The sequence below is a fragment of the Oncorhynchus tshawytscha genome, linkage group LG07 (assembly GCF_018296145.1).
Source record: "Oncorhynchus tshawytscha isolate Ot180627B linkage group LG07, Otsh_v2.0, whole genome shotgun sequence".
NCBI lineage: Eukaryota > Metazoa > Chordata > Actinopteri > Salmoniformes > Salmonidae > Oncorhynchus > Oncorhynchus tshawytscha.
The window spans coordinates 27,646,340-27,673,223 of record NC_056435.1 but is presented as its reverse complement, the minus strand read 5'-3'; the positions used below and the strand labels follow the sequence as shown (position 1 = coordinate 27,673,223).

At 46.6% G+C, this 26,884-nt stretch overlaps 1 protein-coding gene across 4 annotated transcripts in view; it reads left to right on the top strand.

The window, feature by feature from the left end:
* LOC112254289 (voltage-dependent calcium channel subunit alpha-2/delta-2-like) overlaps positions 1-26,884 on the top strand; it is a 309,636-nt gene that overhangs the window by 271,172 nt on the left and 11,580 nt on the right. For 3 of the 4 annotated variants that reach the window (XM_042324234.1, XM_042324235.1, XM_042324236.1), the window contains 16 exons: positions 1,132-1,182; positions 3,696-3,795; positions 5,542-5,703; positions 6,992-7,102; positions 7,845-7,923; positions 9,866-9,915; positions 12,837-12,926; positions 13,150-13,215; positions 18,333-18,407; positions 18,498-18,572; positions 18,722-18,793; positions 19,011-19,082; positions 20,195-20,256; positions 21,080-21,156; positions 24,516-24,576; positions 26,722-26,819. In XM_042324234.1, coding sequence (XP_042180168.1) covers positions 1,132-1,182; positions 3,696-3,795; positions 5,542-5,703; positions 6,992-7,102; positions 7,845-7,923; positions 9,866-9,915; positions 12,837-12,926; positions 13,150-13,215; positions 18,333-18,407; positions 18,498-18,572; positions 18,722-18,793; positions 19,011-19,082; positions 20,195-20,256; positions 21,080-21,156; positions 24,516-24,576; positions 26,722-26,819 — 1,301 coding nt within the window. Of the gene's footprint in view, positions 1-1,131; positions 1,183-3,695; positions 3,796-5,541; positions 5,704-6,991; positions 7,103-7,844; positions 7,924-9,865; positions 9,916-12,836; positions 12,927-13,149; positions 13,216-18,332; positions 18,408-18,497; positions 18,573-18,721; positions 18,794-19,010; positions 19,083-20,194; positions 20,257-21,079; positions 21,157-24,491; positions 24,577-26,721; positions 26,820-26,884 lie in introns of all 4 variants that reach the window. The other variant, XM_042324237.1, reaches the window with a different exon arrangement.

Sequence of the window (26,884 nt, the reverse complement as noted above, 5' to 3'; positions counted from 1 at the left end):
CGACCCAAAACACAGGTCAGCTCGGCTCAGCCTGCCTAGAAACATGACTGAAATCTGTTCAGACGACCCAAAACACAGGTCAGCTCGGCTCAGCCTGCTTAGAAACATGACTGAAATCTGTTCAGACGACCCAAAACACAGGTCAGCTCGGCTCAGCCTGCTTAGAAACATGACTGAAATCTGTTCAGACGACCCAAAACACAGGTCAGCTCGGCTCAGCCTGCCTAGAAACATGACTGAAATCTGTTCAGACGACCCAAAACACAGGTCAGCTCGGCTCAGCCTGCTTAGAAACATGACTGAAATCTGTTCAGACGACCCAAAACACAGGTCAGCTCGGCTCAGCCTGCTTAGAAACATGACTGAAACCTGTTCAGACGACCCAAAACACAGGTCAGCTCGGCTCAGCCTGCTTAGAAACATGACTGAAATCTGTTCAGACGACCCAAAACACAGGTCAGCTCGGCTCAGCCTGCTTAGAAACATGACTGAAACCTGTTTAGTTCAGACTCAAAACACAGGTAAAACAAACTCTGTCTCAGCCTGCTTAGAAACATGACTGAAGATCTACACATACAGGTTGCTCAAAACACAGGTCAGCTTTACCTAGCCTGTTAGAAACATGACTGAAATCTGTTCAACCATTCTCAAAAACTTAGGTCATTTAGACACAGCCTGCTTAGAAACATTTCAGCATTTAAATCTGCTCAGTTGCCCATAAAACAGGTCAGCGGCCAGTTTATTAGAAACATGACTGAAACCTGTTTAGTTCAGACTCAAACTAAGTATAAAACAAACTCTGTCTAAAGACGACTCAGATTACTTAGACTGAAGATATACACATACAGGTTGCTCAACATGCAAACATAGCTTTACCTATACTGTAAGTGAACCTTAGCTAAGCCGGGACTCCATTCACTTGCCTCAACCATTCTCAACAAAGCTTAGAATCCATTTAGACACAGCTCTTGCAAGCTAATACTCCATTTCAGCATTTAAATATGCTCTGGTTGCTACATATTAACATAGCCCAGTTTATTGTAACCTAGGATCCCCATCAAATCTACCAGTTCAATTAAACGCAGTGAAGACTAATGCAATTTGTTAAACACATCTTTCTTTCTTGAACAGGTACATCCAAGGGGCATCCTCTCCCAAGGACATGATCATCATTGTGGATGTGTGAGTAGATGCAGTCTTTCCTTCTCCCTCTCTCCTCCTTCATGTCTTTCCTTCTCCCTCTCTCCTCCCTCCTTCCTGTCTTTCCTTCTCCCTCTCTCCTCCTTCCTGTCTTTCCTTCTCCCTCTCTCCTCCCTCCTGTCTTTCCTTCTCCCTCTCTCCTCCTTCCTGTCTTTCCTTCTTCCTCTCTCCTCTCTCCTTTCTGTCTTTCCTTCTCCCTCTCTCCTCCCTCCTTCCTGTCTTTCCTTCTCCCCTCTCTCCTCCTTCCTGTCTTTCCTTCTCCCTCTCTCCTCCCTCCTGTCTTTCCTTCTCCCTCTCTCCTCCCTCCTTCCTGTCTTTCCTTCTCCCTCTCCTCCCTCCTTCATGTCTTTCCTTCTCCCTCTCTCCTCCCTCCTTCCTGTCTTTCCTTCTCCCCTCTCCTCCTCCTTCCTGTCTTTCCTTCTCCCTCTCTCCTCCCCCTCCTGTCTTTCCTTCTCCCTCTCTCCTCCCTCCTTCCTGTCTTTCCTTCTCCCTCTCTCCTCCCTCCTTCCTGTCTTTCCTTCTCCCTCTCTCCTCCTCTCCTTTCTGTCTTTCCTTCTCCCTCTCTCCTCCTTTCTGTCTTTCCTTCTCCCTCTCTCCTCCCTCCTTCCTGTCTTTCCTTCTCCCTCTCTCCTCCCTCCTTCCTGTCTTTCCTTCTCCCTCTCTCCTCCTTTCCTGTCTTTCCTTCTCCCTCTCCTCCCTCCTTTCTGTCTTTCCTTCTCCCTCTCTCCTCCCTCCTTCCTGTCTTTCTTTCTCCCTCTCTCCTCCCTCCTTCCTGTCTTTCCTTCTCCCTCTCTCCTCCCTCCTTTCTGTCTTTCCCTCTCTCCCTCCCTCCTGTCTTTCCTTCTCCCTCTCTCCTCCCTTCTTCCTGTCTTTCCTTCTCCCTCTCTCCTCCCTCCTTTCTGTCTTTCCTTCTCCCTCTCTCCTCCTTTCTGTCTTTCCTTCTCCCTCTCTCCTCCCTCCTTCCTGTCTTTCCTTCTCCCTCTCTCCTCCCTCCTTCCTGTCTTTCCTTCTCCCTCTCTCCTCCTTTCCTTTCTGTCTTTCCTTCTCCCTCTCTCCTCTCTCCTTTCTGTCTTTCCTTCTCCCTCCTCCTTCCTCCTTCCTGTCTTTCCTTCTCCCTCTCTCCTCCTTCCTGTCTTTCCTTCTCCCTCTCTCCTCCCTCCTTCCTGTCTTTCCTTCTCCCTCTCTCCTCCCTCCTCCTGTCTTTCCTTCTCCCTCTCTCCTCCCTCCTCCTGTCTTTCCTTCCCTCTCTCCTCCCTCCCTCCTTCCTGTCTTTCCTTCTCCCTCTCTCCTCCTCCCTCCTCCTGTCTTTCCTTCTCCCTCTCTCCTCCCTCCTTCCTGTCTTTCCTTCTCCCTCTCTCCTCCCTCCTTCCTGTCTTTCCTTCTCCCTCTCTCCTCCCTCCTTCCTGTCTTTCCCTTCTCCCTCCCTCCTCCCTCCCTCCTTCCTGTCTTTCCTTCCTCCCTCTCTCCTCCCTCCTTCCTGTCTTTCCTTCTCCCTCTCTCCTCCCTCCTCCTGTCTTTCCTTCTCCCTCTCTCCTCCCTCCTCCTGTCTTTCCTTCTCCCTCTCTCCTCCCTCCTTCCTGTCTTTCCTTCTCCCTCTCTCCTCCCTCCTTCCTGTCTTTCCTTCTCTCTCCTCCCTCCCTCCTTCCTGTCTTTCCTTCCCCCTCTCTCCTCCCTCCTCCTGTCTTTCCTTCTCCCTCCTCCCTCCCTCCTTCCTGTCTTTCCTTCTCCCTCTCTCCTCCCTCCTTCCTGTCTTTCCTTCTCCCTCTCTCCTCCCTCCTTCCTGTCTTTCCTTCTCCCTCTCTCCTCCCTCCTTCCTGTCTTTCCTTCTCCTCTCTCTCCTCCCTCCTTCCTGTCTTTCCTTCTCCCTCTCTCCTCCCTCCTTCCTGTCTTTCCTTCTCCCTCTCTCCTCCCTCCTTCCTGTCTTTCCTTCTCCCTCTCTCCTCCCTCCTTCCTGTCTTTCCTTCTCCCTCTCTCCTCCCTCCTTCCTGTCTTTCCTTCTCCCTCTCTCCTCCCTCCTTCCTGTCTTTCCTTCTCCCTCTCTCCTCCCTCCTTCCTGTCTTTCCTTCTCCCTCTCTCCTCCCTCCTGTCCTCTCTCAGCAGCGACAGTAAAGGTCTCTAGTGCCACCTGTTGGTTTACCCCGATCAGAGGAGATTCTAGACTCCCATGTCGATCATGTTTATTTTCACAGACCTCTTGCTCTAGTGCCCATGTCTTAGCAGCACAATACGAAGATTATTTTTCCTGAATGCATGCTGAAATAAACTGGGGTTGGGTCATGGGAGGAATGAGAGGATAGATTAAGACTGTTTTTGTGTGTCCTACGCCAGATCCCCAATCTGTAAATACTCAGCACAGTATAAACGAGCAGAGGGAGCGTCACTGTATAGCCTCCTATGGGTACGCCATCCTACCTGGACGAGGTTGTAAGACGGAGCCGTTTAGGTTAAACTGTATGGCTCAATGATCTGTTGGTTGTGCTCTGTTGTGTCTGTAGGAGTGGCAGTGTCAGTGGACTCACCCTGAAGCTGATGAAGTCCTCTGTGATGCAGATGCTAGACACTCTGTCAGATGATGACTATGTGAATGTAGCCAGGGTGAGTAGCCTCGCTGGTAAGGCGGCGATTAGAACTGGGCTCTGCGTTTTCCCGGGACTCCTTCAGGCCCCCCGTGTCAGTCATTTGCAGCTGAAGGTCTGGTTATTCGTCAATATCCAATGACAATGTTAGAACACGGTTAACACCTCCAATATAACAGGATCCGTAATGCATTGGGGTGGCCATGAGAACGCGTATAGGCTCCTATCACATAGTCACATGTGGTTGCATAGTTATGCTGTAAAAACGATGACTTTCCTACATGATTATAGTCCCACAATGTTGCAACCCCTGGTCTATGTGTGATTGTGCCAGGCTCTATCTCCCCCACAGTCTCCCTGCCTTCCTAGGTTTTTCATGAGTTGATTGCTGCATCTTCTGACTCACTGCATACATACATGCACACACACACACACACACACACACACACACACACACACACACACACACACACACACACACTGGTGGGGTAGCCCTGTTTGGAGACTTGGGTGGCTAATCCCCCATAATCCAGTGCTCTTAGTCAGTGTATGGCTCTAAATCCCAGCTCTAAGAGGCAGAAATGAGCGTGGTAATCTGGGTGGGAACGAGGCTGATTTCCACCCCTATAGAGAAAATAAGAGCTCTGGAAGTAGGAAGGAAAGTCAATGGTTGTGCCGGTGTGTGTGTGTGTATACCTATCTGTCTGTATATATGTTAGTGTATGAAGACACCAACAGTAATTTGTGTTATTTGAGGTTTTTCAAAGATTGTGCATTTGATCAAGTCAAATATTCCCATTATTATGCATTGTAGTTACAAACACAACAACTGTTGATATCCTAACCTCTGGCAGAACAATTACCTTTATCAGTTGCTCCTATCCAGAGTTATTTACAGAAGCAATCAGGGTTAAGTGCCTTGCTCAAGGGCTCATCGACTGATTTGTCACCTAGTCGGCTTGGGGATTAGAACCAGTGACCTTTCCGTTAGTGGCCCGACGCTCTTAACCACTAGGTTACCTGCCGCCTCAGCAATACAGTATAACCGTCCACAGAAGCATTACATTAGGCCTGGAATAGTGTTGAACGTGCAATTGTCATTTTGTTAGGAGATCATAATCTGTGACAAGGAATTCTAAACGTTACTTTGAATATAATACTTCAAGTCCTTTCTTCTCTTTATAAGTATCAAATTACACAAACACAAGGAAATGTCATCGTTTCATGCACCGAATTCCTTCCCCTATTTCATGCTCTCATTCTGCCATCGAAATGTCAACGGATTTTCAAGTTGACCTTCAAGAAGAAAGGCCATTAAAAATGCTGACATTACAGGACATTGCTGTTCAATGCTAATCACACATAGGCACTGCTCTCTGCTTACCTTTCTGTCTGTCACACACGCACACGCAGTCACAAACAGAGTCCAGGACTAATTTAAATGTTGCCCGAGGAGATCTCGATGACATTACCTTGGCTGGGTGTCTGTTCTTGGTTTACATTGGAATTCCAGGTGCACCTGTTCTTTGTGTGGAACACTGTAATTATCAACGTTTATTGCCAGAGTGGCACAGAGCAACCCACAACTGCACACGTCCCCCTCCTTATCTGGTTACACACACACACACACACACACACACACACACACACACACACACACACAACAGATGGAGTGGCCGTCAAATGCCAGCGAGCGAGCGGCGTGGTCACACTCAGACACGTTCAATTGACAATTAGTCATCATTATCTGTCTTTTCTCCCCCAGTTTAACGAGAAGGCAGATGCCGTGGTCCCCTGCTTTAAGACCTTGGTCCAGGCCACCATGAGAAACAAGAAGATCTTCAAGGAGTCCATCATGAACATGCAAGCCAAAGGAACCACTGACTACAAGTCTGGCTTCCAGTTCGCCTTCGAACAGCTACTCAATGTAAGACTAAGAGCCAGCAGTCACGCTCTGGGTTTTAGTTCAGGGTGGTAGGTTAGGTTAGGCCTTCCACGAAATGTCCATGGTATAAGACACGCTAATTAGCAAACTGACATCCCAATTGATATACTAATTGACCCAGCCACTCTTTAGACAATCAGAGGATTACGCCTCTTCTGAATGGAGCCCAAAGGGGCTGCTAGTCAGTCAGCCGGTCTGGTTAAGAACGGCCACTGCAGTGGCATGATGATGATGATGGTGGCGCTTAGGGATAGCCAGCACAGCAGTGGTCCCTGTCTGTATGTGCAGCAGGGAGGCAACCCTGCAGGCAGGCACTGGTCCGTCCAAAACACCTGCCTGCCGCTGTCTGTCTGTCTGTCTGCACAGGTGCTGCCTCAGCTTAGCTCCATATGCTCCTGTATATTTTCGGAAGCTGCCAACCCTAATGGGCTCTGATGGGATGATTGATGAGAGGAGCCCAGAAGAGATCAGCCACCGACACTTTATATTCCTCTGGTGGGCTGGGAGGCACGGAGCCAAGCGCCCGCCCAGCCCAGCCCAGCCCAGCCTGCCCCCCAGCAGAATGAGAAATAAAAGCTTTTTAATCGCTGTCTCCCGCCGCCGCGCTCCCTATGATTGGTGGCAGAAGCACAATAAAAATGTGTAATTGTGGTAATATTATGTATCTTTATTAGAATCTTGTCAGAGTGACGTGCCGCTGGCCTGCATATCGATTCGAACGGTCAGATAGGCAGCCTGGTGGAGGAGACGGATGAGGGAGAAAGAGGGGGTTATGCCTATAACCCAATCCATATCACAGTAGAATGCCACTGGCCACTGAACACATTCACCAATCTGCACGCACGGGATATATTACCCTACACACAGAGATATGTACACTTTGATCCCAGATATGTGGATGTATTGTGTACTGTACATGCAGGTTACCTAGCATATTAGAAAAGAGAATCTACAGCTGTTCAAAGGCGAACTGGAAGACAGGCTTGTCCTTTCCTCAAGCACTCTTCTCCCCTGTGAAGAACCAATCTGCCATTTTCAGTGATTTCCTGGAAGGAGAGGCTATACTGAATCGTGTCTTTATCATGTCTTTATCATGTCGTCTGATGTCCTCTTCCGTTCCTTGACGGTCTCTTCCCCCTCTCTCGCTAATCACTCTCTCACTAATCACCTTCTCTCTCTCTCTCTCTGTATCTCTCTCTGTATCTCTCTCTATCCCGCTTTCTGCCTCTCCCTCGCTATCTCCATCTTCTTCTCTCTCTCTGTTCCACAGGATACCGGCGCCCCGAGGGCGGGCTGCAATAAGATGATAATGATGTTTACAGATGGAGGAGAGGATCGTGCCCAGGACATCTTTGAGAAGTACAACTGGCCCAACAAAACTGTGAGTCCTGTCCCCAATAACCAAGGATCTATTCATCAATCCAAGTCTGCCAATGAATCAGTCCGTGAGATGATAAACCAGCCTGTGGTCTCCCATCTCCCTCTCATCCCTTTGTCCTTATGAAATAAATACCATGTTTCTCAACAGCAGGTGTCATTTTTTTTTGGGGGGGGGGGTGAGAATCTTAATGATTCCAACACTTCCATCCTTGGACATAGATCCTTTTGGTTTGTGTTTCCTCTTTTCTTCCTCATTGGCATTACTTTCCATCCCTGTCATCTCTCTCTCTCTCTCTCTCTCTCTCTCTCTCTCTCTCTCTCTGTCGCTCTCTCTCTCTCTCTCTCTCTCTGTCGCTCTCTCTCTCTCTCTCTCTCTTGTCTCTCTCTCTCTCTCTCTCTCTCTCTCTCTCTCTGTCGCTCTCTCTCTCTCTCTCTCTCTCTCTCTGTCGCTCTCTCTCTCTCTCTCTCTCTCTCTTTTCTTGTCTTGCTGCAGGTGTTAACAGCTCTGACCTGCTGACTAATTAGCCACTTTATCACCAGAGCCCAGGAAATTACAGCCAACACATGCACACACTCACTCTCTTTCCTCTCTCTCTCTCGTTCTGTCTCCCTCTCCTACCGTTTCTCTTCCTCGTCTTCGCTCACGCCCTGGCTTGAAATGCTTCCGCCGTTATACGTTCTCGCTGTACGAGAGTAATGTCCAGTTTTTCACCCTCTCCGCTCACTATTCCCTCTTCTCTCAGATTCGAGTATTTACCTTTTCAGTCGGGCAGCACAACTATGATGTCACACCTTTGCAGTGGATAGCTTGTGCCAACAAAGGTGAGTAAGAGGGTGTGTCTATAAACTGTATGGACATGGACTGATTTACATGCACAATCTCAACGTTACCCAAGTCCAGCAAAGAGAAACGAGAAAATATGTGATTAGAATGGTGTAATGATGTAACCAAACTCCAGTCAAAATGCCCAACTGTCCCCGACCCAGATGACTGAGCTTTCCTCCTTGACCATCGGCCCTCATGACCTCATGACACTCAGCCCGCTCTGCACTATAACCAATTCCGAATTCCACTTTTCTGCTCTCTCGGTTAAACTCTTTTTTTTTCACTCTTTCTGGAACAAAAACGTCTCTCTCTCCTCGCTCTCTCCTTCTTTATCCCCTCTGTTGTTGGGTTTCTCAGTGTCTCAACATTTCTCTTATACACTTAGCGTTCCCTTCTTCCTGTCACAAGCAGCATGCCTCCTATCGAAGGCTGACTCATTCATTTCCTGCAGAGCCTTCAGAGTGCTTCAGAAGTACCTCCCTCCCCGCATGTTGTCATGAATTATCGTGTGGAGCCTGGCTGTGTGTTGATAACGATGGCTACCATCTCTCAGTCAGGCAGGCGGCATGTGGGAAGTCCAGGATTACTCCTCTGTGCCGGCGTGCCACTCACTCTAACTATTAGCGTGGCACCAAAGCCAATGCCGACCTAAGACAATGGTTATTGACGTCCTCTCCTCTATGGAGCCGTCCTTTTAAACATAGTCGTACCTCATTGTGCTATCCAGAGACACCCTATAATGACATGTAGAGCCGAACCTTCTCACCCTCACACACTTAAACACACATGGATCCCCCCCCCTCGCAAACACCTTACACACCCAGCTCCCAGTCGACTAGACTCCCTGTTGTCTCGCTTGGCTTGTGCTGCAATCCCCTCTTAAGTGGAGCCTGACTCCCGCTCTGACAGTTCTTTGGGCCCAAACCGCTCTCCTCGTGTGGCTGAAGACCGGCAGACCTCCAGTCCATGCTCATTCGTTACTACGTCGGTTTCCTTCGTCGCTCCTTGTGTCGTGTCCTACAACTGGAGGTGTCACACAATAGCACAAAGCAAGGGAAGGAGCTACTGTTCTGAGCACAGTCATAGTTTGTGGGCGTGCGCTTCTGTGGATGCTACCGTGATTACAGCATTATCCTGGTGGCCAGCTTAATAATACTGTCATTTTAACACATTTTCCCTGTAACTTTACAGAAATTTACTCGGCACCAGAGATTCTGTAATATATTTCACAGGCACTATTTTGCGAGAACGCAATTTGTTTCCCCCAAAAAATGACAAAAAAAACGACAGCCGTTCCCGCCTCTTAACATTCCGAGTGTGTTGTCTCCGTTTCGCGGCTCTTTGTATAAACACTCAGCTTTAATAACTTGGGGAACGGCAGCAGTTATTGACCCAGAGTGAGAGAGTGGCTCTCCTCTCCTCCATCACTAATCAGCAGCCCTGCTCTGCTCTGCTCTGCATTGAGGCTCAGCCGCAGCATCCTCAGTGAGACCCTCGAGCACATGACCTTTACATCCTGCAGTACAATGGCGATAAGACTGGAGGCCAATGGCCCCCCATCCTGCTTCCCCATAGCACCCTAGTGCCAATCAGTCACACAGTACACACACTCACACAAACACACACAGAGCGTTTCACACCAAATGACATAATTACATAACCAACACAAGTAATGGGTTACTAAATGGAGTTTCCCCCCCCCCGTAAAGAACAATCAGCATTCTGCTGAGGAGTCATTTTGAAAGGATAGCACTACACGTGCCCTGCTCGCTTGAGATGATTGCACTTCGCTGGGCTGTTTGTGTTACTTTATCCTATGGTCTTTAAGATGCGACACTGAGAGCGTTACATTAACAACGCACATTACAATAGGGCAGTTGCATGTTGCTGGTTACCGTTGTGGATTGACCAAACAAATTCTCTCACTTTGTTCTTCAGGATTCTACTACGAGATTCCATCCATTGGCGCCATCAGAATTAACACGCAGGTCAGATATCCTCCAGTGTGTGTAATATGTGTATCCATGCGTGACTATTTACACTCGTGTGAATTCTGAACACATCAGGATGCTGTGTCTTTGTTTAGGGTGTGTTTTCTACTTAACTTTGAGTTTGTTACTCTCTTTGAGGACAAATGTGCAGATTGCAGATGAGGCCTTGAAATGTACCATTCCACGAGGACACGAGGAGGCTCGGAAAGAGAGACAGTAACAGGGAGAGAGAGAGTGATTAACGCTCTCCTCTGTCCTCTAGCAGGTCTTAGTTAGCGCAGACCTGCTGTGCTGCCTAATCCACCCCTTCTCTAGTCCCCCAACTGCATTACCACACACACACACACACACACACGCACATGCACACACAAACACGCACACACCTCTGGCTCCTCTGCCCCACACACCCGTGGCCCCTCCACCCTCCTTTGCCGACCTCCACTCTGCTCCAGGCACTACCTGGTCCCATAGCCCCTTGGGATAACCTCATTCCAGCTGTAGAAATTGAGTGAGTTGCTGGGGGCTCTATGCACCCCGTTCCCCCTTCCTACCCCTCCTCCTCCCCCAGCCCCACAGAGCGATCAGGGCCCCTGAATAGACTGTCAGCTGTTCCATTAACTCTGGCATAATTATATTCTGAGAACTGCCACTTATTCTAATAGGTTTCCTACAGCAGGTGTGCAACAGGACTGGTTCATGTAGGAGCACTAGACACACCTGGGCTGCACTACACATTTTAGAATTCCCCATTATATAATGTTGCATTATAACAAGTTATAGGGCTGCCTTGGTATAGATTACTAACACGCACACAACACCATACATGTGGTCTGCTGTTGTGAGGCTGGTTGGACATACTGCCAAATTCTCTATCATGACGTTGGAGGCGGCTTATGGTAGAGAAATTAACATTAAATGATCTAGTACCAGCTCGGTTGGACATTCCTCCAGTCAGCGTGTCAATTGCATGCTCCCACAACACTTGAGACATCTGTGGCATTGTGTTGTGTGACAAAACTGCACATGTTAGAGTGGCCTTTTATTGTCCCCAGCACAAGGTGCACCTGCGTAACAGTCATGCTGTTCAATCAGCTTCTTGATATGTCACACCTGTCAGATGGATTATCTTGGCAAAGAAGGAATGATCACTAACAGGGAGTTAAACACATTTGTGCACAACAGTTAAGAGAAATAAGCTTTTTGTGTGTATAAAACATTTTAGGGATCTTTTATTTCAGCTCATGAAACATGGGACATGGGACTGCAGCATGTTTACACATACATGTAGGTGATGTAGCCTGTATTTCACAGTGTAGTCAGTTACACATACATGTAGCTAATGTAGCCTGTATTTCACAGTGTAGTCAGTTACACATACATGTAGCTAATGTAGCCTGTATTTCACAGTGTAGTCAGTTACACATACATGTAGCTAATGTAGCCTGTATTTCACAGTGTAGTCAGTTACACATACATGTAGCTGATGTAGCCTGTATTTCACAGTGTAGTCAGTTACACATACATGTAGCTAATGTAGCCTGTATTTCACAGTGTAGTCAGTTACACATACATGTAGCTGATGTAGCCTGTATTTCACAGTGTAGTCAGTTACACATACATGTAGCTGATGTAGCCTGTATTTCACAGTGTAGTTGCATTAAACAGACAAAATGCTAATTGGTTGGCCTGTTGGAGGCACGTGAAGTTGTCCCTGGTTGTAGCAACACATTAACCCACAGAACTGTTAGCGAGGGCCCTTGGACTCTGGCCTCTACCTACGTGTGGTTCTGGTTCCCTCGGACCTCCTCAGCCTTTCTGCTGGCTGACTTTAATGTTTGCTAGATTGTTCTAGTCAGGCGGAAAATGTCCCCTACATCCCGTGAAAAGGTCTGCCTGTCATCATTTTGATGAAATATCTCCCTGTGGCCCGTTAAACGGGAGTTTTACTGAGCTAATAATAGAATAGGTGTGACGCCTGTCAGCACCTCAGTGTTCAGCCAATGAATAACAAACGGTCAAAGGCACGACATTGGAACAACACTGTGTTCCCACAGGGCGACACTGCTTGTGTGTATAACAAGTATACACAGACGGTTTTGATTAAGGTCTGAGTGCTATGATGGAATATTCCATCATGAAAAGGGGGCATTGTTTACCTAGATCTGTATTGGATTTGGATGGAATCTCCCTAAATTCCTCACCCGCAATTGAGATAAATCGCAGTCGGTGAAGGAGTCACCATTGCTTTTTGTTTTCCCTTGAGCAGAAACAGAAACAGAAACAGCAGGAACTCACTAAGATGTCGCACTGACAGAATAAAGCTCCCAAGGTCAGGAGGTTTTCTTCTCAGAGTTGGGTGATGTGATCCCTGTCGGGGGGGCAATAACAGCATCCCATGGATCAATTAAACATCTTTGTCGTTTAGAATCTGTAAAACAAAACCTACGGAGAGACGAATTTGATGAACGCGTTGAATCACTGAGTTTAACCCTTAACCCTTGTTTTCCAACACAGAGAGGCGTTTTCACACTGCCGTGCTGAACACAGAGAGCCAGTGGGAGATTAGCCTGTTTGTGCCAAGTGCCCCCTGGCACTCCTATTGTGTTTTTAATAGCTGATTCATAATGACGAATAACGACTCTGAATGGCTGAAGACCGTCCTTAGGCTTTTACTGCTCCTCAGCACTAGGCAGCTTCTACTGTTGGCCCACCGGTTAATATGACGAGGAGAAGACTTGTCAGGGTCTTATAGCTTTACGTTGAATAAGGGTGACATGCTCTTACGGCTCACTGTTTTAGCAACCCCCACTCAAAGGCAAGCACTATCAAGCAGTAGATGCTGTGTGTGTCTGTGTGTCTGTGTGTGTGTGTGTGTCATTGTTCTGACGTGTGTGTTCTCCATGTTCTCCATGTCTCAGGAGTACCTGGATGTGCTGGGTCGGCCCATGGTGCTGGCTGGGCCCAAGGCCAAGCTGGTCCAATGGACCAACGTCTACCAGGATGCTCTGGTAAGACACAGACTGATGACTCTGATGTCTCTGCTACATTACATTTCAGTTTTAATACAAGTTTACCTTGTACTAGCCACACTTCAAGCTCTTTAGCTTGCAACCGTCTCTTTTGAGTCATTACACATGCTTTAGATGGCAAAACGTTATGTAGATGCTAACAGGACCTTGTGAAGTCCTGTGTGCGAAGATGTTGATTTTGCTATGTTGTTTGTGTGTTCAGGGTCTGGGTCTGGTCATCACCGGGACCATGCCGGTCTTCAACCTCACCGCTGACGCAAACTCTCAGGTGAACATTACCAGCATTAGGGTTTACACTGATTAACAAGTTTCTAGACTTCATTTATTGCCCTGTTCATCTTCAAAAGGTCCCAGGGCAGTTATGAGGACCACTGTCAACAGATCCTGATTAACAAGTTCCCAGACTTCATTTATTGCCCTGTTCATCTTCAAAAGGTCTCAGGGCGGTTATGAGGACCACTGTCAACAGATCCTGATACATAAACAGATATTGCATCAGTACTAACTTAGATACAGACTTCCCATTTGAGCAACAGGGTTTGCACCATTGTAAGACAAGAGGAATCCTGACTACAACATGTAGTCCCTTTCCTTCTCTATAACTCCCTAATGTTGAGCATCAGTCATGTCTCATGGCACCCTCCCATCCTGGTGCAGCGACCGAACGACCGCAGGGCAACACTGACCCCCTGAGGTGGCAACAGGCCCAGCAGCTCTGATATATCCTTCCACTCATGTCTGATTCACACTATAGGGCTGACACAGACCAGCTCGGCTTTGCAACTATGCTGCATGTGTAACCAGTCCAGTTCAGCTTTGCTTGGCTTGCCTCGGTTCCAACCCAGCTTTGCTATATAGTGACTTTTATCATATTTTTTTAAAACTTTTTTTTGTACAGAAAGTTCATACTATTATCACATATGACCGCCAAGCACTTCTGGACATCAGATCGACAGTTACTAACCTCGATTTTGACTTCAAATGCGACTTCAACTCCGACTCAGCTGTTCCACTGTTCATACCGGACCCTATTCCTTTGTTCCATGGGCTAGCAAAACGCTGCAGGTGTGGAAACGGGAGACGAGGTGGAGTCCTGGTGAAATTGAGGCGAAGAGAAAACCAGAACGGCGCTCCTCTCTGTTCTATTGGCAATTGTCCTGTCACTGGAGAATAAGATGGATGAGCTTTGTTCGAGAGTCTCCTATCAGATGGACTTTAAAAGCTGCAATATTACATGTCTTGCTGAAACGTGTCTGGATGACGACGCTATGCACGTAGTACTCAGTGGATTCTCCATGCAACGACAGGATCGTACAGAGGCTTCAGAGAAGTCAAAAGGGTGTTTTTTTTTCATAAATAACAACTGGTGTGCTGCTTCAAGTGTGAAGGAAATCTCAAGCTTTTGTTCACCTGATATAGAATACCTCATGGTAAGAGAGTTCTCATCCGTAATTATTACAACTGTCTACATCCTGTCCCAAGCCAGCGCCACTCTGGCACTCAACGAACTGTATGGGGCCATAAACAAGCAAGAAACTCCAGACAAGTCCCTCCCTCATCCTACCTTTGGCAAATCTGACCACGGCTCTATTCTCCTGTTTACAAACAAATGCTCAAACAGGAAGTAGCGGTGATGCTACTCAATACGGAAGTGGTCAGATGAAGCAGATGCGACGCTACAAGACTGTTTTGCTAGTACATACTGGGTTGTGTTGCGGGATTCATCCGATAGCATTGAGGAGTTTCCCACAACAGTCACGGGCTTCATCAACAAGTTCATAAACGATGTTGTCCCCACCAGTGACTATAAGAACGTATCCTTACCAAAAACCATGGATTACAGGCAATATCCGCACCGGGTTAAAGGTTAGAGCAACCGCTTACAAGGAACGGGACACGGACATGGAAGCATACAAGAAAACCCACTACGACTAAGACATCAAACATGTGAAAGGACAATATAGGAGGAAGGTAGAAGCCTATTACACTGGCTCTGATGCTCGTCGTATATGGCAGGGCTTGCAGACAATAACGGATTACAAAGGGAAACCCAACCATGAGTTGCCCAGTGATGCAGAACTCCCAAATGAACTAAATGTCTTTTATGCTCGCTTCGAGGAATATAACACTGTGCCTTGCGTGAAAGCCTCTGTTTTTCCGGATGACTGTGTGATCTCTCTCTCTCTCCGTGGCTAATGTGAGCCAAAACGTTTTAACAGGTTAACAATCACAAGGCCGTAGGGCCAGACGGAATACCAGTGGGCGTTCTCTAGTCATGTACAGACCTGCTGGCATATCCTTCTCCCAGTCTGTAATCCCAACATGTTTCAAGCTGACCACCATTGTCCCTGTTCCCAAGGGCTCCAAGGTAACCTGCCTAGATGACTATAGCCCTGTAGCACTCACATCTGTAATTAAGAAGTGCTTTGAAAGTCTGGTCATGACACACAACACTATCATTCCAGACAGACTAGACCCATTCCATTTCGCATACCACCCCAATAGATCCACAGATGACACAATCTAAATTGCACTTCACACTGCCCTCTCCCACCTGGACAAGAGGAGAAATAACTATGTGAGAATGCTGGTCATAGACTACAGCTCCGCGTTCAATAACAGTCTCCTCCAAGCTCATCACCAAGCTACGGACCCTGGGACAGAACCCCTCCCTCTGCAACTGGATCCTGGACTTCCTGACGGGCCGGCCCCATGTGGTGAGGATAGGCAACAACATCTCCACCATGCTGACCCTCAACACGGGGGCCCCTCAGGGGTGTGTGCTCAGTCCCCTCCAGTACTCCCTGTTTACCCACGACTTGCTGACGTCACAACGGTGGTAAGCCTGTTCACAGACAGCGCTGAGTCAGCCTACAGAGAGGTCAGGGACTTAGCAGTGTGGTACCAGGACAGCAACCTCTCCTTCAACGTCAGTAAGACCAAGGAGCTGATTGTGGAGTATAGGAGAAGGAGGGGAGAGCACGCTCCCATCCACATTGACAGGGCTGTTGTGGAGCGAGTCACGAGCTTCAAGTTTCTTCTACATCACTAAGGACTTAACATGGTCCACACACACCCACACTGTCGGGAAAAGGGCACGGCCCCCTCAAGAGGCTGAAAAGATTTGGCATGGGCCCTCGGATCCTCAAGAAGTTCTACAGCTGCACCATCAAGAGCATCTTGACTGGCTGCATCACCGCTTGGTATGGCAAATGCACAGCCCTGGACCACAAAGTGCTACAGAGGGTGGTGTGGACTGCCCAGTACAGGGCCAAGCTCCCTGCCATCCAGGACCTCTATATCAGGCGGTGCCAGACTGCTAAATAGTCAATTAATGGTACCCAAACTATCTGCACGAACTCTATCTTGCACTGACCCTACGCACACTCACTAGACCATATATACAAACCAAATACAGGGGACACCACATTGACACTCCCACACAAAACCCACACACGTGCACTACATGCACACACACATAACACACATGCAGACCGACACAATACAAACACACATACATACCCATTACACACATACACGCATACTCACACACACACACACACTTTTACACATCATTTGCTGCCGCTGCTCTGTTCTTTATTTTACTCTTATTATTATCTATCCTGATGCCTAGTCACTTTACCCTGCCTTCATGTACATATCTACCTTAAATACCTTATTATTATCTATCCTGATGCCTAGTCACTTTACCCTGCCTTCATGTACATATCTACCTTAAATACCTTATTATTATCTATCCTGATGCCTAGTCACTTTACCCTGCCTTCATGTACATATCTACCTTAAATACCTCATACCTCTGCACATTGATCTGGTACGGGTAGTCCCTGTATATACCTCTGCACATTGATCTGGTACTGGTACTCGCTGTATATACCTCTCCACATTGATCTGGTACTGGTACTCCCTGTATATAGCTCCACATTGATCTGGTACTGTTACTCCCTGTATATACCTCTGCTCATTGATCTGGTACTGGTACTCCCTGTATATACCTCTGCTCATTGATCTGGTACTGGTACTCCCTGTATATACCTCTGCACATTGATCTGGTACTGGTACTCCCTGTATATACCTCTGCTCATTGATCTGGTACTGGTACTCGCTGTATATACCTCTGCACATTGATCTGGTACTGGTACTCCCTGTATATACCTCTGCTCATTGATCTGGTACTGGTACTCCCTGTATATAGCTCCACATTGATCTGGTACTGGTACTCGCTGTATATAGCTCCATTCTCGTGTAATTTATTTTATTCCTATTGTTACTATTTTATTTGTATTTTTATGGTTGTCTACACCAGTTTTTTTTTTGCGCATATGACAAATAAAAGTTCATTTGATTGGATTTTTGATGTACAATCTGTTGCTTAGCTCCCACTGAATCAACTGTTAAAACCAAATAGAAAATATTGACTCTTGAATCACGCAGGCTTTAAAAACAGAGTGATGCTATGACAAATTGACTCAGTTCCAGGGTGTAGATATAGATTAGTCAGATGGTACACATGGTTATAAGTCACAGATGGTGAGGACAGCTTTTCAGCAGTCAGTCTAAAGGCCCCGTTTGCTGTGTGTGTGCTTCCACTGTGTCTGTGAGTGTGAGTGTATGAGTGTGTGTGGGTGTGTGTGTGTGTGCAGCCTCTGCTTCTTAATGTGAGAGGCTGAATGATAATGTGATGACAGGATCAGTGAGAGAGGTACAGATGCTCATACATCTGAAACCCTAACAAAAGTTTATTACTAGAACAGGGGGCAGGCAAAACGACAGGTCAATGGCAGGCATTGTTCAGTAATCCAGATCAGAGTCCAAAAGGTACAGAACGGCAGGGAGTCTCAGGGCAGGCAGAATGGCCAAACCCAGGAAACCAGGAACTCCAAACAGACAGGAGCAAGGGGAAAACCACTGGTAGGCAAGACGAACAAAACAAACTGGCCACAGATATAAATACACAGGGGATAATGAGCGGAGATGGGAGACACCTGGTGGGGGGTGGAGACAAGCACAGAGACAGGTCAAACAGATCAGGGTGTGACACCCCCCCCCCCCTATTTATTTGAAATCACACTTGTCTTTTACTACTAGCACCAACTTTGCTGATAACTTCGTTATTGTGTAAAAAATGTACCTACTACGACTGTGATGTGTAGATGTCTCACCTAGCCTTCTTAAGATGAATGCACTAATGCTGCATTTAGATGGTACGAGGTAGACCGTAGTTGGCAAACCAGATGTCATTGAGAGCACGATGGTGAATGCCGTTGAGGCTGGCGTTGAATGCCGTCAGCTGCCACGGTAGATAGAAGTCGCCGCCAGAGTTCAAATATTTCAACTTTTGCCGTCTGTGTTGTCTTTACACAGACTCAGCTCGTCCTTGGTGTCATGGGAGTGGATGTTGCGATCAACGAAATTAAGAGGAAGACGCCAACGTATAGGGTAAGTACGTCACGTATGCACGCAGCTCACATGCAGTAGAAATATCTTTACTTTTTTCACTGGTTTTAAGTCTCAACTCTGTCCCTACAGCTTGGAGCCAATGGATACACGTATGCAATTGACAAAAATGGCTATTTGCTCCTGCACCCCAACTTACAACCTAAGGTAGGACTCAAACTGTCCTGAAATCACTCCTACTGACTCTAGTTCTATATATCATTTGTATTTCTCTGTTCTGGAGGTCTTGGATTTTCTACCCAGATACGGGTATTATTCCTGGTGTCTGGTTGGCTGCATGTCTCTCTCTCTCGCAGATCATTAACTTCAGAGAGCCTGTCACTCTGGACTTCCTGGATGCTGAGCTGGAGGACAGTAAAAAGGAGGAGGTAAAGACAGTGATCACCTGAACACCCACACATCTCTAACATTGTAACTACAACTGCATTACAGTGGTATCGTGACCAAACTGTTGAATCAAATGTTACAGCTGGTTTTGGTTAGCGTAGAAGTAACTCTCCATCTCCATTTTGCCCTTGTCATTTCCTTCTCCTTTTCTTTCTCCGTCTCATATTCTGTCTGTTTCTATCCCTCGCTCTCTCGCAGATCCGTCGTGACATGATTGATGGAAAATCAGGGAATAGGAAAATCAAGACCCTCATTAAGTCAGTTGATGAGGCAAGTCATCAAGTCATCAATATATGAGGCTCAGCCATGATCCGTGCCGGTACCATCCAGAATAACTTGAGTTAGGACTACCGTACAACTTGTTGTACTAACAGTTCAAGTTGTTTTTGAGGAAGAGATTCTTTATATATACGGTGCCTTCGGAAAGTATTCAGACCCCTTGACTTTTTCCACATTTTGTTACGTTACAGCTTCATTCTAAAATGTAATAAATATTTTTTTTGTCCCTCTTCAATGTACACGCAATAGCCCATAATGACAAAGTAAAAACAGGGTGTTACACATTGTCGCTAATTTGTAACAAATACAAAAAACGGAAATAGCATATTTACATAAGCACCTTTGGCAGCGATTACAGCATTGAGTCTTCTTGGGTATGACGCTACAAGCTTGGCACACCTGTATTTGGGGAGTTTTTCCAATTCAAGGCTTCTGTCTGGCCACTCTTCCGTAAAGGCATGATTGGTGGAGTGCTGCAGAGATGGTTGTCTTTGTGGAAGGTTCTCCCATCTCCACAGAGGAACTCTAGAGCTCTGTCAAGTGATACCCTTCCCCAGATCTGTTCCTCATCACAATCCTGTCTCAGAGAGGAATTCCTTCGACCTCATGGCTTGGTTTTTGCTCTGAAATGCACTGTCAACTGTGGGACCTCTTACATAGACAGGTGTGCCTTTCCAAATCATGTCCGATAAATGTAATTTAACACAGGTGGACCTCAATTAAGTTATTGAGTATTGTGTGTATATAGCTGAAGATTTGTAAAACATTTTTTATACATTTTAGAATAAAGCTGTGACGTAACAAAAAGTGGAAAAAGTCAAGGGGTCTGAATTCTTTCTAAAGGCACTGTATATATATATATATATGTGTATGTATGTATGTATGTATGTGTGTGTGTGTGTGTGTGTGTGTGTGTGTGTGTGTGTGTGTGTGTGTGTGTGTGTGTGTGTGTGTGTGTGTGTGTGTGTGTGTGTGTGTGTGTGTGTGTGTGTGTGTGTGTGTGTGTGTGTGTGCGTTACTTAGATTTGGTCTTTTTCAAAACAATACAGCAAAATAGAGGAAGGGATTCTGATGCTGATCAGAGTGTTGTTGTCTGATTGCAGAGGTACATTGATGAGGCTATGCGGACATACACCTGGACACCGGTGGAAGGCACAGATTACAGGTGGGTGCTAAGCAACCAGCCTTCATCTGGGTAGTATTCTCTAGAAACCAAACAGATTCTCCTTTGCAAAATAGTTTGCTACAGTTTCCAACCGTATACGACCCTGGCGGTAAGACTGAGACCTGCAGGTGAGTTCAGACCCCCTGTGACCCTGTGGATAAAGATCTATAACCCATCTCTACATCTCAGAAACGTGCTTTCGACGAGTGTCATTTATCAACCACTGGTGTGTAGAAATTCAGAGATATGGGCTCCGTCTATCAACCATGGAGTATCCACAAAATCTGCTTTCTGCATAGTGGATTATTCACTGAAATCACCACAAATTAAGACACACACTCCTTTCTCTTGTAAAATAACTGTAATGGGATCATAAGCACAAAATAACTGCATGCTCTATGCATTGTATCCATCTCCAAGTGACATTATAACACCATTTCCTCCAGGCAACACTTTGCAAATTACATTTTATGATATTCAATAGACCTAGAAATGTTTTTTTTTTATAAATGTTTTTTTTTTATCTCTGTTGGCTAGGAGCCAGGTGTTGGTTTCTGTGGAGCCAGCTGACTTGAACACGGTCCCACTCTTCAATTCTATTAGCACATCGTTAAGCTGAAACAGTTGCTGCGTTTCTCTGATCATTTAAACCTCTTGTGTTGTTTTGAGTGCAGGTTGTTCACACCTCCCGATTAGAGAATGCTGTCATTTGTGTCCAAGGCGAAGGCTCTGTGTGTGGCGCGTGCGCGTGCGCGTGCGCGTGTGTATTAGGACTTAAATACTAGGATGCTGATGTTGTTCTGTGTCTGCCTCACCACTCCAGTCTCGGGCTGGTTCTGCCCACGTACAGTGAGAACCACATCAAGGCTAACCTGAGTGACCAGATCCTGCAGGTGCAGTGTAAGTACCAGGAGACACCCAACACCAGCCCTCTCTCTCTACTCTTTCTCTCTCTCCCAAATTTGACCTTACGCCCCCCCCCTTACTAAGTCCTGCCTCCGGGGTCTCCAGCGAACACCATCGCAGGGACGATCAGAGTGGAGCATTCCTCTATACCCCTCTCCTCTCCTCTCCCCCCTCTCCTCCCCTGTGACAGGGACATCTTGGGAGTGAAACTCTTTCATCTCCCCACCCCCCCCCTATCTACCCTCCTGTCTTCATACTGTGCTGTACACTATGGTGATTTTTTTTTCTTCACAACTGTTGAAGAAAAAATCGGAAAATGACAGAAAGGTGAAAGCTGTGGTTTTACTGTGTTATTAAGGTGAAAATAATGGTGTCTTTGTGCTATTATTTTTCTTTGCCAAATGCTCTCGCCTCTTCTCCACCAACAAGCAATGATTCTGAAGCGTCTGTGTTTGAAACTTTTTTGATGTTTCCAAACCGGTGAAAACAGGCATGCTTTTCACTCTTTTCTCTCGTGTTTTGATTATGATTTCTATTGAGTTGTGTTCCTGTTGAGTTCCTAGATGTGTGATTATTTTCTGTTGGACTGTTCCTTGTTGCTGTTTTGTATTTAGCTTTGGAATCATTCAGTAGATAAACTCCCACGGCCCGTGACGAGGGTCTGTCCTTCCTCTGTGGGAGTTTGGGTTTAGTGGGTCTCAATGGGGACACCTGTTGTCTCTCTCATGCTTTCTTTCTCCAGACCCTGTTGCTCCGCTCTTTTCCTGGTTCGTTCTGTTCTGTTTATTTTGGGAACCTCCATGGTTAACATTCTCAGTTCTGTTTTTTTTTTTGTCCTTTACTGTTTCTTCTTTCGTTCTGTTTCTCGACTTCCTGGTTTTCCTTTGTCCTCATTCTGTTCAGTTTCTTGTTTGCTCTTGCAAAAAAGGTGTTTGTTCTTCATTTATTTTCCTTTATCGTCTGTTTGACTTAATTGGTTTCTTTCTTTTGAAAAAGCAATATTTTTATTCAAATAATAATTGAATAAAATATTGTCTGTGACCCCCCCCCTCCCCCTTCCCCTACCCCCTGTTTCTTTTCTTGCTCACTACTTCTCTGACGGATCCACACAGTTCCATACACGAAGGGCAAGTATACTCCATGTTGGTCCACATTCCCTACCTTTACCTCCTACTCCCTACTGCTGCCTCTTCCCACACCTCAACCTCCTCCCACCCTCGCTGCCCCCCCACCCTCACCTGTCCCAGCCTGCTTGCCTCTGTTCCTGCCCGTCTTGCCTTCAAGACCCTCCTCTTCCTCCTCCTCGTTCTCCTCTTCCTCCTCACTCTCCACCCACCCACCCACCCTCCTGCTGCAGCTTAGACCCCATCTCTTTCACGATGGCTCCTCCAGTCTCCAACCTCACCCCCACGTCTCTGGTGCTTCAGTCACTCTCAGGTCTCTAACACCCCCAAACACCCAAAGAAGACAGCTAATATCCACGTTCTCTGTTAAAACCTTTTTGTATTTCGTCCCTCTACACCTCCCCTCTGTGGATAGCTCTCTGGCTGTGTCTCACTTTACTATCCTTCGCTCTCTCTCTCTCTCTCTCTCTTTCCTTTTTTTCTCCTCCCCTCCAACTCTCTGTGTCCCTTTCTCTCGGTATTTCTCTCCTTCCATCTCTCTGTCTCTCTCCCTGTCTTACAATGCCATTGTAGCCGAAAGGATGTCTTAACTCTCACACCAGTGTACAGGAGTTGAGGGAGCCGCCATCGCTTCCAAAAGTCCCGGTGGAGCTAAGGACGTTCTCCATCTTAACTGTCCTCACACTAGAGCAGGCGAAAGCCTCCCTGTAATGTTAAAGCCTATTTTGTCATTATAACGTAGTTCAACAAACTGAAGTTAACCACATTGTTTTATATGAGTATAACTAAGGCTGGTCCTATTTGAGTCTCATTTGAGTCCATTGATTCCCCCCATGGTAGTACGTCTAAGAATGTCACCGCGGTTTATTAACTATTTACAACATCATCGTGATTGCTGCATTTAGGCTATTAATATGTTAGCTTGACAGAGGCCACCTGCAGTTTTAGCCAAGCTGTTTAAGCCCAGGTGATTTAGTCCCCATGTTAGCCTTGAGGTTACTTAGCATGTTACCTACTGAAGTTGAGCCCATATTAGAACAACAGACTGTGTTAGTTAGCTCAACTGAATTGTTCGTCCATGTTAGCCTTACTAAGCTTGTTTAGCATGTTAGCGTTCCTGAAGTTGACTCCGTATTAGAACAACAGACTGTGTTAGTTAGCTCAACAGAATTGTTTGCCCATGTTACAGTAGCTAGTGTTAGTGCTGCTGACGGATCTCTGTAGGGCCACACTGTGGACCACCCTGGTCCTCTCATGTTGTCGGGTACGTGGCAGAGCGCCCCGTGGCGCCTGCCTCGTGTGTCGTCCCTCTGTAACCCCTGTCTCCATCAGCTTGTCTCCTTCCTCCCCCTATCAGCCCTCAGACTGCTGGGGGAACGGCCCTCTACTTCCTCCTAAAAAACAACCATGACCCGGATGTGCACGGCACTGTGGGCGCGACACTACCTGGGCACTCGTAGAACTGCAGTCAGGCCTTCAATTCATTCGTTGTCAAATATCTACGTCTCATCTACTTTCTCATGGTTTATAGAGATGATCTGAAATGTAATGGAAGTCAGATAACAATAGATATATTGCTGTGTTTAATAAGGTTCAGAGAATCATAGATATAGCAAAAAACGTATTTATCTGAATAAAAACAAATTAGGTTAGCTTACTAGAGGTAAAGCAAGTTGCCCATTGATATGCCCTTCACAGTGCAATGCATTTCCCCAGATTGTGTGTCTCTCTGAGCCGTGTCCCCTGCCAGTCTGAGGGGTGACCACTTCCATCAGGACCCCTGCGCCACCACCTCTCCCTGCAATAGTTGGCCATGTTGATGCCTGCCTGTGAAATGCACTCATTATGGGTTAATCTGTCTGAGAACTCACTTCCCGTCATGGTGTGTGATGGGAGTCAGTTCTCCGACTTAAAAAAAAGAACAGTTAACTTCAAAATCAAATCACAATGGTTGGCTTGATCTGGTGACGATTTCTCAATGGTGATGAACTAAAGTGGAAAATGAGTACGAAAGTGAGTGCTGGTTGAAACTGTTAAAGGCAGAGTCAGGTTGCATTTGAGGCACCATATTGGCTAATGCTGGTGTATCCCCCATGATTCCTCTTCGGTGTTGCTATGGTAACTCCCTTCCGCGCTCCCTGCACCCTGAAGAACAGCCGCTGTGTACCCAGAGTGCCCCACTGCTCGGCTCATGGCTCTTCCCAGATAATCTTCCCCTTTCTGTTGCAGATTTTGAATCTCTGCTGCCAAACAGTTTTGAGTCTGAAGGACATGTATTCATAGCTCCCAGGTAGCCCTGTGTGAATGCTTGCTGTCTTCCCATTTGTTTTGATGGTCCACACTGTGGTGTTTATTCACCACCTTCAGCCCACAGCATTACCCTGTTTATTATCCGCCACCTTCAGCCCACGACATTACCATGTTTATTATCCACCACCTTCAGCCCACAGCATTACCCTTTTTATTATCCGCCACCTTCAGCCCACGACATTACCGTTTATTATCCGCCACCTTCAGCCCACAGCATTACCCTGTTTATTATTCGCCACCTTCAGCCCACAGCATTACCCTGTTTATTATCCGCCACCTTCAGTCCACAGCATTACCCTGTTTATTATCCACCACCTTCAGCCCACAGCATTACCCTGTTTATTATCCACCACATCCAACCCACAGCATTACCCGGTTTATTATCCACCACCATCAGCCCACAGCATTATGTTACGGTTTTCTAGGTGTGGTGAAGGATAGTCGGACCAAAATGCAGCGTGTAGATTGCGATCCATGTTTAATGAACAACGTGACACGAATCTAAATACAAACACTACAAAAACAATAAACGTAACGAAAACCGAAACAGCCTATACTTGTGTAACCTAACACATAGACAGGAACAAGGACACTAAGGACAATCACCCACGACAAACTCAAAGAATATGGCTGCCTAAATATGGTTCCCAATCAGAGACAACGATAAACACCTGCCTCTGATTGAGAACCACTCCAGACAGCCATAGACTTTGCTAGATAACCCCACTAGCTACAATCCCAATACATACACACCAAAACCCCAAGACAAAACACACCACAATACAAAAACCCCATGCCACACCCTGGCCTGACCCAATACATGAAGAAAAACACAAAATACTTAGACCAGGGCGTGACACATTACCCTGTTTATTATCCATCATCTTCAGCCCACAGCATTACCATGCTTATTATCCACCACCTTCAGCTCACAGCATTACCCTGTTTATTATCCACCACCTTCAGCCCACAGCATTACCCTGTTTATTATCCATCACCTTCAGCCCACAGCATTACCCTGTTTATTATCCACCACCTCCAGCCCACAGCATTACCATGCTTAATTTCCACCACCTTCAGCCCACAGCATTACCCTGTTTATTGTCCACCACCTTCAGCCCACAGCATTACCCTGTTTATTATCCACCGCCTTCAGCCCACAGCATTACCCTGTTTATTATCCACCACCACCACCACGCCCAAACCCCAATCCCTCAACCCCCAACACTTCAACGTCACACCAATAAGTCTCCTCAGCCACGGGTCATCTGTTATTGTCAGTCACACCTCTCATTTTTTTTCTCGTGGGGTTCAAGACTGTGCTTTTGATTATGTTGTTGTTATTGTTGCTGTTGTTGCTGTTGGTTTTCTCATATCCTGGTTTGACTTTGTGTGTTTTTTGTTGACAAAGTGAGAAGTGTGACGACACTTTTGTTTTTATTTAGCTGATTCTGAAAACAACCATTTATATTGCCCACTTATTTGGAATTTCAGTGCATTCAACCTTTCTCCCTTCCCGCCCAAGTAACCCCTCCCATCCCAAAACGGACCCTCCCTGCCCCAAGCACCGATCCTGTGCTCCCACACACCTTTTGCATGTCGCCCGTTGGTGCCGCATGGTTTTGCGTGTGTGTTTGCATATTCCAGAGGTTGTTCAGTATGTCATCTTGAGAAAAATAAAGATAAAGATATAACATTAACGGGTATATAAACAAAGTGACTGAAAATCCCTCCATTTGCATGTTTTCTTTTTGCCGTGATCAGACCTTCATCCTGTAAGCTCCCAGCTCTGTGCTGAGAGACTGACAAGTGTATTCACTCAGTCTGCTGTCAGTGTGTGCTGCGTTCACCAGCCCTCCTCTGTGCCATATTTCACTCTGACAGCCCGTCTCGTCAGCATGTTTGAATATCCTGACAACCGCAGGACATGCATGAGTTCTATGAGTGTGCTGTGAGAGTGTTTGGGAATGTGCATTCGGGTTCATGCATTGTAAATCAGTGCCGTCCGTATCCCGGCTCAAAGGATATACTGTAAGAGGCAAGTGGGAAGCCAGACACTGTATGTGTGTGTTTGTTCTCAACTGTTGTTGGGGCTAAAAAAAATGTCACCGCTGACTGTCCTCAGGGAATACTGCAATGAGCTGGAGCTCTCCAACAACAACACTGACTTCCTGCTCAACTTCATCGCTCTCATGGAGAAGGTGACTCCCGACTCCAAACAATGTGAGTCCCTCCATTTCCCTCGGGAGAGACGACCTCTCTTTTCTTACCGCAACCTCGTCATTTGT